Consider the following 12,844-nt stretch of genomic DNA (forward strand, 5'->3'; position numbering starts at 1 on the left):
CTGCTGCAGAAGACGGAACGAGCTAAATCAGACGGGAGTTTGTTGGAGAAGTCTGAGAACAGATAATACAGATCACGTTGTTAATGCTATTCTCTTGGGGTTGTGTTGAGTTTTATTACAAGCTTGTATTTAATCTTTAAATCGAAGAATAGTATTCATACATATTTTTAGTTGGTACTGATTATGTTGGCGTGGAAAGAAAACGACGCCTGGGTCAGTGCAAGTAAGTTTGGCCAAGAGAAGAATTTAGGGTCAAATCCCACTCGCCAAGATTGCCGGAAGGGTTTCAACCAATACACTGGTATGGCGCTTAAGTCGTTTGGAGTGAAAGACAGAGCATGCGGTCACGACTATGGCAACATTCACTTCATTTTTCCTTCATATATTGGGTAGGTTTCCCGCCGTGACGCACCAACGTACATCTGTGGCCTAGTTTTCTGAGAGTTGATCATCTTCCCTTTGTCTCTGGCGGGATAACGGCCTGAAGGGGCGTTTTCTTGTACCAGACGCGTCTGAACATGCAAGAAAATGCTATCGTCTAGATGTCAGGATGCTTAGTGGTCGTTTTGTAAGCATCGTCGCATAACATCGCTTAAGTGTGTCTAATTTTGTGTACTATTCTTTCATCCAGTACAAATCCTGCGATGCAAAGGACCGACCTAGGATTCTGCAAGTATAGAATTGAGCCTCGCAGCGTAGATGGCGTAGGCCAGGGGAGGCAAAGTTTAGTTAGTTTACTTGACTTGTCAGGTGGTTCCAGGTTGGCCATCAACAACGAAGCTCAAGCTAGGAATCATTGCGAACTGGATTTTCATTTACTGTCAATATTAAATATTAAGCCCTCTGTGCCTTGTAGTCGAAGTGCCCGGCGTGGGCAGAAGAGGACATGGAGTGACTTGGTGCCTTACGTAATACGGCATTCTGGTGCACCTGGAATAGCAATTCGTTGCCATCACCACATCCTGACTCTTCCTTTGCTCCATGCTCAAGCAGAAGCTGCACAATAGCCTTATGGCCAAAAACTGCCGCTCCTTTGACCGGACCCGCGCCAAAACGATCCCTCAAGTTCACTTGAGCCCCATACTTGAGAAGCACACGAACAACCTCCTCGTGCCCCCTTTCTGCCGCATGGAAGAGGGCCGTTGCTTCCGTATCATCGACCATGTCAACCCATGCTCCATGCTCAAGAAGCAACCGAACAATCGTTTCGTTCCCGACTCGGGCTGCCTCTTCCAACGGGGTGGATGGACATGTATTTGTGGCAAGATTGGGATTGGCGCCGTGCTCAAGAAGCAATCTGACAATGGCTGTGTTGTTTTGCGTCACTGCATGTATCAACGGGGACACGAGGAACCCATCCAATCTGTTGGCATTGCAACCACCTCGCCCAACTAGCAACTCAACGACGGAGTTGTGGCCGTTCCTGACGGCATATGTCAGAATTTCTGTCGCATCCATCGGATCAATTTTGATGCCCTTGTCAAGCAAGGTTGATACAACTTCTGCATGGCCGAGTTCCACGGCATAGCTGAGAGGAGTGCGATGAGCAGAGTCTGCTAAATTTGGATTGCCGGAACGACATAGCCATTCTACATACTCAGTGGCCCCAAAGCAGGCCGCGAAATGTATCCCTGTGACGCCTGTTACAACCCGGGGTTCGCTCCAAGAAAACTTCTGTATGTTCCATGCCTGAAAGGATGCTTCTATTTTCTTAGGCTCGTTCAGAAACTTCATGACCGCGTTGCATCTGGGAACTCTGCGGGCATGCCATCCCCAGTTGCGAGATGAGTAGCTATACAGCGGAAATTGTTGCAGTCGTGCTTCCAAAGCCAGGTTGCTCCGGCAAAGTTCAGTGTCAAAGACGTCAAAGGAAAGGTACGTAGCACAAACTGATGCAATAGTGGACTCGGTGTCGCCAAACCATTTCCTCTTTGTACGTTCGAAATATTCCTGTGCGGTGTAATGAACCAGCCTAACAATTTGATTTTGCTCCTCGACCGTTATCAATCCCCCACATACAGCAATGATGTCCATGATATCGGACATGTTCGAGTCATCGGGTTCTCTCGCACCGACTTCAGTGGCCAGTGCCGTCCGAAGTTCCATGGTAGTAAGTGGTCGTTCGCCATGGACAATCCAGGAAAGAGCCTTCACAGCGAGGTCCGCATGATCGCCAACCTGCTCTATTATCCTTTGCATGGCGTCTTGATAGGCAAAGTCATACGCCCCGGATCCTGTGTGAAGCTTCGCAAGCGCGGTGCGAAGATGCTTTGGAGATGTCTTTACTTTGACAGCGTCGAGATGCAGCTTTGCAAGCAGAAACCTAGCACTGTTAGCACAATCCCCGCTCTCATGATCAAAGCTGTGCCAATCCCATACATTCCATCAACTGCTTCGGCAATCGACAAAATAACATTGCTTTGCAACTCTCTGTCTCGTTGGGCAAAGCTTGGTAGTTGGAACAATTGTGCCTTCAAGTACCGCAGTACGTCTTCTTTGGTAGCTCGAATCTCAAGTTGTACGCAGTTGTGAAACATTTCTGCTATACTAGAGCTGATCCTCGACGTCAGGAATAGATTCGCTGCACGGCTGTTACACAACTTGAAAAGCTCCAAGACAAGTCTTTTTTGGCATCCATCTGTTGTCTGGCATTCATCCAGGGCGTCAGCAATAATAAATGCGCTAGAATACAACGATAAGACAGATCCAAGTGTCTGCAACAGTTCTACCGTCGATGGTACTGTTCGACTACGCTTATGCTTATCGTGCAGTAGCTTCACAGCCTCCGGGAATAGTGACTGACCCTGGGCAAGTTGTCTGACCAGACTAGCCAACAAGTCCCTCAGAGTCTGGTCTTTTCGTCGGAAGTTGCAGTAGATGAATGCATATCCCGCGCTTGTATCATCTTCGCATCGTCTCTGCAGGTTGCGCACCACTGTCGACACATGGAATGTCTTACCAGCTCCCGGCATACCTGGACAAAATAATGTTTGCCCTCTGCTGCGAAGCCACGTCTGGAACTCTGGCGTTTCCACAACCCATTGGCTAGTGCCTGGCTCCCGTCGATTCAAAATATCATTCTGCACGGGCGCGTAGTCAACCGGTGTCAGCCAGTGCAGAATAGACTCACGCTCGTCGTCGAACGTCCTTTGGACCAAGCTTCTGACATTTTCTCGAATATCTAACCACAGCAGCTACAGCGTTACTATACTACTTCCACCATGATGAGCAGGCAAGTCAAGCAAACTAACCGGAAAGCACTTCAGTGATCTTCTTCTCCTGTGTAATTCTCTTTGGCGGAATACGGCACAACAGGTCCTTTGCGTACGCAGCTGCCGTCATTGCAGCATATCCCTGCCACTCCTTGGACTTGTGGGAATCCGAATAGTCACATATACCGCGTATCACAAGGCATGGAAACTGATTCATCAAGCCAGCGGCCTCCATCTCGAAGCAAAGAATGTCCCACTTTTGCATTATGGCATCTCTCGCTGCAGCGTCCTTCATCAGCGTGTTTGCTGAGGCAATTTGGCCGTAGTGTATAGCGGGATCGTCGTCGTCTTCTGTTCGCTTGCCTCGCCGCACAAGATTGGATGCATTACTGCTGCAAACTTGTGCACAATCTCTCCCATCATATTTGTGGATCACTTCGCTACGATAGAGTCTATCAGTCGCACTGTCCGGGCGCTGGTACTTCTTCTGCAGCTTCGGCTTCGACAGGCAAGCTTGTCGGATAGCTTCCTTGAGCTGATGGCCCTCTGCCTCGTACTGTGCCTTGAGTCCGTTGACAGCAGTTCGCAGAAACGTGGGCGGTTGGTTCAGGTACCCTGTTACATGGAATTGCTGTCCCTGAACAGCCTTCCCATAGTCATACTGCACCACGCTTCCCTTGCCGTTGCTCGAAATACCAACGACAACATCTCCTAGTCGAATATCGTGTCGGCTGCTGGGCGCGCCACCTCCAATTCCAACTAGCAGGCCAATTCTAACGTTAGGGAAACTGTTCAGCATATCCTTGGCGACGCCAGTAGCACTGGATATCCCATATTCGCCAAGCGGCAACACAGCGATGACGACATTATGTCTCCCTACCCTCCCGAGGGTGTAGTCATTGTGATCGTGGAGGGGAATGTCGTCAGGTCCTGCGTGCTTCTCGTCCAGAAAAGCTTGGGCGGCAATGTATTCTGTTGTTACCGCACATATCCAGCCAACGGTATAGTCAAGAGGGTCAGGCATGATGGCCCGCCGTTGTTTGGGCCCAAACTGTCATGTATATAGGTGAACATTTGTATGAACAGCATTTTTGTCTCTCAATATCCTTCCGTTTCCCCATGTGTGCCTGATTATTATGTGATGCCTTTTGCGTAAGCGCCGAGGCGCATTTCTGCAACAGGGGTACTTGAGAGGAGCAAACTGTAGCACAGCTAAGCTCAACCAACCAATACTGTTTGCACCATCATGCAGGCCGATCAACAAGGGTTCCAATCACGACTGGTGATGTCCAGGCCGGTTAACAAGTCGGCCAATGGCAAACTTACTCCTCCTTTGACTCCCTCACTGGAGCAGCAACCTCTGTGCAATCATGCTGCGTTTCATTTTCCTCATTCTTCGTGTTCGACTTCCAGGATAAGAGCTCCGCCACGGACGATATAAAATCTGCGATACAACTTGCTATTCGTAGGCCGCTACTCCCACGTCCAGTACGCTCGCGGAACTCAAGGCCTCGTAGTATCCCCCGAGTGTTTGTCGATGTACCGTTTAGTTTCGGTTTACTTTAAATAGTGGTTCTTTATTCAAACTGTATGGCTTTCACCTCTGGAATACTCACTCTTGGCGTGGCGCCAACCAGGGGGTTCTTGGTTCTGCATGTGAATCACAACTCCATAGCAACCGCGCGATTTCCGAAGTTCTATTTGCGCGCAGGAAGACGGTCTATAGGCTCCAGATTCATATGATACGGCATTATCTATCAAAATGCGAGCTGTATGCGTTTGGATAGTTGATTGTTTGGTTCTTGTTTTTCTGCATTCTGGATAGACCTATCAGCCTGGTAACAATACGACAACAGTCAAGCATGCTGTACCAAAACATGCCGGATCAGCCATTAACTACAATACCTCCATTTGGATGTAGTGTCTGCCCACTCATAAACTGAGACTCATTTGCCGCGAGAAAGACATAGGTGGTTGCAATCTTGACAGGTTAGCCCACTCTGCCTATTAGCGTCCAATTTCCTAAGCCATAACCGTGCTGCCCAGGTTTATCAACACCCAACACAACCAAAGGTGTCCAAACAGGACTAGTAACTACTGCGTTCACCCTAATACCCTTCTTAACCAGGTCATTAGATAATAAGCAAGTAAAAGCAATTATAGCGCTCTTAGTTGTGGCATAGTCAAGCCTGCTAGGGACACCAATATATGAGTCTACCAAAGCGCTATTAATAATAGAACCATTTTCAGCCATATATAGTAGTATAGCTTTAGTTAGATAGAAGAAAGAGTCAATATTAACGCGAAAGGTAGAAGTCCATTGCTCTCTATTTAAGTGGTTAGCTTAAACATAGGACTCTTTCATTGTCCTTAGATCCCACTTACTCGGAAATATCATCAATGCTACCCTTTTCATTTCGAGTACTAGCATTATTAACAAGAATATCAATCGTGCCGAATGCAGCCTTTAACCTTTCTGCGACATCTTTGCAATTAATCAACTAGCTTAGGTCACTAGGGATAAGGAGAATTTCGCCGCCATTCTTTTTAACCTGAGCCTTTATATGCTGTGCGTCTTCCTCCTTAGCTGGCAAATAGACAACTGCGACTTTAGCCCCCTCTATAGCAAACAGGATGGCCACAGACCAACCAATTCCAGAGTCTCCGCTAGTAATCACTGCCTTTTTGCCTTTCAGCTTTCCACAAGGGATATATAGAGCCTGCCCTTTAGTTCCATGTTATAGATAAACCTTAGTTGGCTTTATCGTCATGTCTCATTTAAGACTAGGCTTGTCTTGGGTTGTGCTGTTATTATTACCAGCTTGCGTGACTTTATGAACGTTTCCTTTGCAGTCTCCATGGTGAGTTGACAATGTCTAAATCTAGATGCAGATAAAATCGGGTTAAGTGATTAATTGTAAGTTAAGTTTACTGTATTGCAAAGTCAACTATAGCCCGTTTATATATGCCTCTCATATCACGAGCGGGTATAACAAAACGGTCACATACCTGCTCCCTTAACATTATGAAAGGCTAATAAACAGTTTACTATTATTGTATTATATTGCGTTTTAAGTGGGTGTCATTCACGACGTTAATACGGTTGCACGGGCGACGTCACGTTTACGTCTTGCGTGACATAATTTTGTATTTATATTAATAATGTGGTGAGAGTTAGTGAAAATTACACTGTATATCATGTGCAATAAACTGAACGTGGCCCAATGAAAAACCTCTCACACATAAAACAAATAAACAAAACCAAGTTTTGCCTTGGTGAATACTACTCTGCTAGTGTGTAAACGGCCTGGTCTAAAGTGGCTGGACGCTCTGTAATACGCGATAATTTACACAAGAAAGCCAGGGGGCACGAGTGGATAGACCCGTGCTTAATGTAATAGGTACTCGTTCCGCGGACGGCTAGATTCAGACTACGCAATCGCAAGTCTAGCGTAGGAACAACCGACGACGACAAAATTAAGCTACGAATTGGTATAATATAGTCTGTAGATCCAGATAGTATAGCTTCATGGCATTCAAAGTTCCTGTCATGTGACGGAGGGTGTTATGTTGCTTCCACCGCCGTCTTTGGCGGCGGAGCCAGTAGCCTGCGAATGGCTTCAAACAGTGGCTGAAACAGACCTCACGTGAGCAGGCTTCAACACCAACACAGGCGTACGTTATCTATAGCTAGATGAATTCAACAAGCATCAATCAACCAGTTACGAGTACCCCAAACCGCGTGATAATTATCACCCGAATAGAAGCCTTGCGCTTCCAACACTGATCAGTGGTTGCAAGACCACAGACAGCAAGGAACCCAAGAAGAGATAGATCTCTGCCACCACTGCAGACTTTCTATGCTATCCAAAGGAAATTGATTTTGAGTGCTGCTGCCGCTTTTTGCGTACTGTCGCCGCGCCTCGAAGCAATCCCTTCATCGTCCATCACGAGAAAACGTCTTCTGCAAAGGAACATCATCACCTATGAGTCATTAGTTTGACTGCTGATCTTTGATCCCACGCCCAGGAAAATACCACCAAAAAGCTCCAGCTTACCCTGAATTCTATCCTACCCCTGAATTTACCCCTAAGCTTCTTCCTCCTGCCTCCCACTTTAATAATAACAATGGCAGAAGAAGATAGTGATGCCTTATCCCTCCAAGGCGATGAAACTATCACCGAGCCGCCTCCCTTTGACCCTGATCTTTATGATCCTGACGAACCAACCACCCCCTCGAACTTCGACCTAAGGAAACCCACTGCGAAAAAGGTTAATGACGCTATTAGCTGGGCTACCAACTATTACTGGGAACGCAAACGGAGCCCTCATGATATATGGCAATGCCTTATTGACGACTTTGCCGACTGGAACCATAGCCATTTTAACCGCTCGAGAAAGGCCAACCTCCGTGACTTCCGCGATACCCTCCGTGCAAAGGGGGTCTATATCAGAAAGGAAGACCGGTTCCCAATTGTTAATGCCATTATGGAAGCCGTGTCTTCTCCGGGCTTCCCCACATGGCCGGACAACGATCCACAGCGCCCTCCACGATCCTCCACACCCCCACCGAGTCCATCAATAACGAAGCCTGTCACGGCACCGACCCGAGAACGACCTAAAACAGCCCAACCAGAGGTCATTATAGCCCCTAAGACAGCAGTACCTACCACAACTCGCACGTCTGGAGGCGTCGATACACCTCCCCCGGTGGTCAATACACCACAGTCATGGGGGTCCCTGGCTGGGGAAGGGCGATCACCTTCTTCCTCAGACGGTGAAGTGCCCCCTGACCTACTCAGACGCCTAGACAGCCTCACCAAAGGCTATCAGGAAAGTGACAAATTCTCAGGCCGAGAATATGACTTCCTCTTGACCAAAGTCAACATGTTTATTGATAAATGCAAACGGATTGACTATCCGCGAGACCAGCTCGCTCGGGCCGTCCCAGTCATGCTCACAGGACCAGCATACCGGTACTATCTCAACAATCTAGCTAACAAAGGAAAAAGTTATAACGACCTCATCCACGCCCTCCAAAAAAAAAAAAAAAAAAACAAAAAAAAAACAAAAAAATAGAGGTACGAAACAGAGGCAATTCGAGACCGATACCTCCGCGAGTGGGAAAGCCTTAATCTCGCCGCGATTGTCAACCAACATCGTGACAAACGTCTCTCATCCTGCCTTGAGATCCTCACGGAGAAGATACAACTGCTTCACCAGGGCCTCTTCCGACCTGGTGATACGGGCTTCAATAGCATGAGGGATAAGCTCAAGATTGCCGCTTCTAAGACCCCGGCTTGCAAGGTGCCGTTAATGAAGCCGGCAAAGACCTTTGAAGACCTTGCCGCCGAGCTCCAGCAAGCTATCGCTGTCCACGAGGAAATAACGCCCCAGCCAGCAGAAGTCTTTTATACTGATCGCGCTTTCAAACGCGGTGGAGGAAACGCCTCAAATTATAACCAAAAAGGGCAGTTCCTGAACCACCAGAAGAAGTGCTACGTTTGCCGCCAACCTGGCTGCTGGTCGACCAAGCATAGCGACCAAGAACGCTCCCAAGCTCGAAATTCCTGGCTCCAAAAGAAGCACCCAACGCCTCCAACGGCCAAGAGGTATCAAGCGTTCCTAACTGCCTTTGAGGGTGAAGATAACGATGAGGATACCGCCCTCCTTGACGAAATGTATAGACAGAATTCCTTTAATGATGCCAACAGTGACGATGATGACAATGACGAATTCCTCCCTGTCGGCAGCAGTAACATGTTTGCTAGTACGGGTACTATTACCCAGAATTTCTTAGCCACGGCAGCAATTCCACAGCCAGTGGAAATCCTCGCTGGTTTGAGAGACCAAGCGTTCAAGCATGCCCTATTGGCTGAAGATCCCTATTTTATAAAAGAACCAAAAGAGACTGCTATTTTCATCTCTGAGGAAAGATATTCTGACCATATCTTTAGAGGCATCCTGCCTGATACCGGCGCCGCCGGTACATCCAACGCAGGCATGCCACAGGTTAGAGCCTTAATGAGGATAATGCCGTCACTAAAGATTAAAGACGCACCAGCAACAACGATCTATTTTGGTGCAGGATCAGCCTTATCAATCGGCATCATTAGAGTACCAACAGTATTCGGAAATATCACCTTCCATGTACTGCCGACCGCCACTCCTTTCCTGTTCTCCATCACAGATATGGATAGGATGTATGTACGATTGGATAATCTCACCAATCGCCTTATCCAAGGAGACATCACTGTGCCTGTTATCAGGCAATGGGGCCATCCCTGGTGGCTCCTCGAGCCAGCAGCTTCCGCAGCCTTCCACCTCACAGAAACGCAGCTTCGGCAACTACATCGCCGCTTTGGACACCCGTCTGTTGAGAGACTATCAAGAATCTTAACAAAAGTCGGGGAAGAATATAGTAGTGACGTTCTTAAGCGACTGACTGATATCTGCCACCATTGTCAAATGAACGGAAGAGCCCCAAGCCGCTTTAAGTTCACCCTTCGAGATGATCATGAGTTTAACCATGAGATTATTGTGGACATCTTCTTTATTAATGGCCAACCAGTCCTCCATGTTATTGACTCTGCAACTGCCTTCCAAGCTGCTAAGTTTCTTAATAATAAAGAACAAAAGGCAAGGGATCTTTGGGATGCCATTATGGCCTGTTGGATTAACACGTACCTTGGGCCTCCCGAATGGATAGTTCATGACGCTGGAAAGAACTTTAGCTCGGCAGAATTCAAACAGTATGCCAAAGGCCTGTATATCCGTGTTCAGGAAATGCCAGTCGAGGCACACAATAGTATTGGCAAGGCAGAAAGATATCATGGCCCTCTCCGCCGTGCATATCAGATAATTGACGCAGAACTTGGCGACGCTCTGACCGACGATCAGAAGCTTCAAATGGCTGTAAAAGCTATAAATGATACAGCTGGCCCAGACGGACTCGTCCCAACACTTCTAGTCTTTGGCGCCTATCCCAGGATGACGGATGATTCGCCCCCTAGCTTTAGCGTCGTGCAGAGAGCTGAAGCTATCCGTAAGGCAACTAGTGAAGCCAGACGAGCCCTCGCTAAGCGGCAGGTCCAAAATGCCCTCTTAACGAGGAACGGCCCAGACACAACCCCATTACATACCCTTCCATTGCAATCCAAGGTTCGCGTTTGGAGAGAAAAGAACGGGTGGCAGGGCCCCTTTGAACTTATTGCCGTTGAAGGCGAGACCTGCACCGTTGCTAATGAGGCTGGAATAACCTCGAAGTTCCGTTCCACGATTGTACAACCCTATCTAGAGGATAAGGATACAACCCCAACGGATAACAAGCTACCCCAACAGCAGGCTGTTAACCAAGATAATGCTGAGGTTGCTAACGAGAGTGACGGGGAGGTTAACCAGGACGAAGATATCAGAGATAGCATTGCTGTTGCTATCCCAACAGCAAGACGAGGCCCGGGAAGACCGCGTAAAGACCCAGAGACCAGAAGAGCTCCTTATCAAACATTTCCAAGAAGAGGCCCAGGAAGGCCACGTAAACGCCTTATCGAAGAACAGTACTTCTTTAACGCCCTTGAGGACCCGCCCGAACGTACCAAGCTCCTTAAGAGCATCAAAACAATAGCATTCCTGACCACGAAGGAGCAAGGAGACCGCGACCTTGCTGTCCTTCTCCGCAGTAAAGGACTCATAATCACCCCTGGCCAGCCGTTTGAAATCTCAGGCCGCACTGAGATTGATAACTTGATAGCCAGAGGTGTCTTTAAATTTGAGCTTTATGACCCTATAAAGCATGCTAAACTTCGCATCTTTGACTCACGAATGGTTAATGAGGTCAAAGGCAAGGATACAGCTGCCCCATATGAGAAATCTCGCCTCGTCATTCGGGGATATAATGACGAGGGTAAAGCCTTCATTTTGACGCAATCACCAACAATACAACGAGCCAGCCAACGGCTTATGATTGCACTCGCGCCCTCTCTCTTCCAACGAGGAATTATCCTCTGGATAAGGGATATTACCCAAGCCTATGTGCAATCTCAAACACCTCTCCAAAGGACGATTATCGCAAAGATTCCTGAGCAACTCCGCGGTAGATACCCAGAAGGCACCATCATGGTAGTAGTTAAACCGTTATACGGAATACCAGAAGCCGGCACCCACTGGTGGGCGACTTATTCCACCCACCATCGAGAAAAGCTAAAGATGGCGACCTCGACTTACGACCCATGCCTGCTGATCTCAGAATGCGACAAGTTTGGTATCATTGGGATGCAAACCGATGACACACTTGGACTTAGTGACAAACAGTTCTCTAATCTTGAAGAGGAAGAGCTCCAGAAGGCAGCTTTTGCAGCAAAGCCAAAGGAAGTCCTCAAGGTGGAAAAGCCACTCACTTTCAATGGCTGCCGAATCTCTCTTAACGCCGATGGAAGCATCATGATGACCCAGAAAGAACAGGCTTTAAAGCTTCAGATTCCAACAACCAATCAGGAATATATTGAGCAACGAGCCCGCGGCGCATATCTCGCCAGTATCTGCCAACCAGAGGCAGCCTTTGACCTTTCAGTTGCTGCCCAACAAAAGGAACCATCTAGCGATGACTTTAAACGTCTAGGACGCCGCATCCAGTGGCAGATTGATAACCCAGGTAGAGGCCTAAAATGTATACCATTTGACCTCGATAAAGCAAAGCTTTTTGTGTTTGTTGATGGCTCTTTTGCCAACAACGAAGATCTGAGTTCCCAGCTGGGATACATTATCGTCATCGGTACAGAAGAAGAGACCAACAATGGCGAAATGCTCGTTAAAGGCAACATCATCACGTACTCTTCAACCAAGTCAAAGAGAGTTACGCGAAGTGCCCTAGCCTCTGAGCTTTATAGCATGGTTCAAGGCACAGACATTGGATACGCGATAGCCTCGACTTTAAAGCTCATCACAAAACAACTGGGAATTCCAGACATCCCCACGATCCTTCTCACGGACTCGTATTCCCTATATGAGTGCCTTGTTAAGCTCGGCACAACCAAAGAGAAGAGGCTCATGATAGATATCATGGCTCTCCGACAGTCATACGAGCGCCGCGAAGTCCATGAAGTCAGATGGATCAACGGAGGAGATAACCCGGCAGACGCGATGACGAAAGCATCGCCAAATCACGCGTTGAGAACCCTTATCGACAAGAATAAGATCGCGATACGAGTGGAAGGCTGGGTAGAGAGGAAGAAGGACGAAAAGTGAGGGAATTACCGTGGCCAAATTGTTAGGATATAGCCACCACGGTACAAGGTAAGAATACAAGAAAACTTGGCTTCAGAACAGAGGAATTTGCCTCTAGTGTGTACGCCTTCAACAGGTGTCTTGTTTTATTTTGTTTTCGAATGAATTGAGGCCTCAAAGAGAGAAGCTGCCAGTGTTGCTTCCACCGCCGTCTTTGGCGGCGGAGCCAGTAGCCTGCGAATGGCTTCAAACAGTGGCTGAAACAGACCTCACGTGAGCAGGCTTCAACACCAACACAGGCGTACGTTATCTATAGCTAGATGAATTCAACAAGCATCAATCAACCAGTTACGAGTACCCCAAACCGCGTGATAATTATCACCCGAATAGAAGCCTTGCGCTTCCAACAC

General features: G+C 47.9%; 2 protein-coding genes across 2 annotated transcripts; one reads left to right on the forward strand and one right to left on the reverse strand.

Moving 5' to 3' along the window:
- Window positions 1-834: 834 nt before the first annotated feature.
- VFPPC_12087 (ankyrin repeat protein) lies at window positions 835-4,236 on the reverse strand (the record flags this gene model as incomplete). Its single annotated transcript, XM_018290080.1, has 3 exons — window positions 835-2,323; window positions 2,380-3,181; window positions 3,252-4,236. 3 exons carry the CDS (start codon window positions 4,234-4,236, stop codon window positions 835-837), a joined length of 3,276 nt encoding a protein of 1,091 aa, XP_018144420.1.
- A 3,104-nt stretch (window positions 4,237-7,340) lies between these two features.
- Window positions 7,341-12,455, forward strand: VFPPC_17788 (transposase; the record flags this gene model as incomplete). Its single annotated transcript, XM_022429471.1, has 2 exons — window positions 7,341-8,188; window positions 8,294-12,455. The coding sequence occupies 2 exons, from the start codon at window positions 7,341-7,343 to the stop codon at window positions 12,453-12,455; spliced, it is 5,010 nt and encodes a 1,669-aa protein (XP_022285475.1).
- Window positions 12,456-12,844: the final 389 nt, after the last annotated feature.

This window comes from Pochonia chlamydosporia, chromosome 4 (assembly GCF_001653235.2).
Source record: "Pochonia chlamydosporia 170 chromosome 4, whole genome shotgun sequence".
Lineage (NCBI taxonomy): Eukaryota > Fungi > Ascomycota > Sordariomycetes > Hypocreales > Clavicipitaceae > Pochonia > Pochonia chlamydosporia.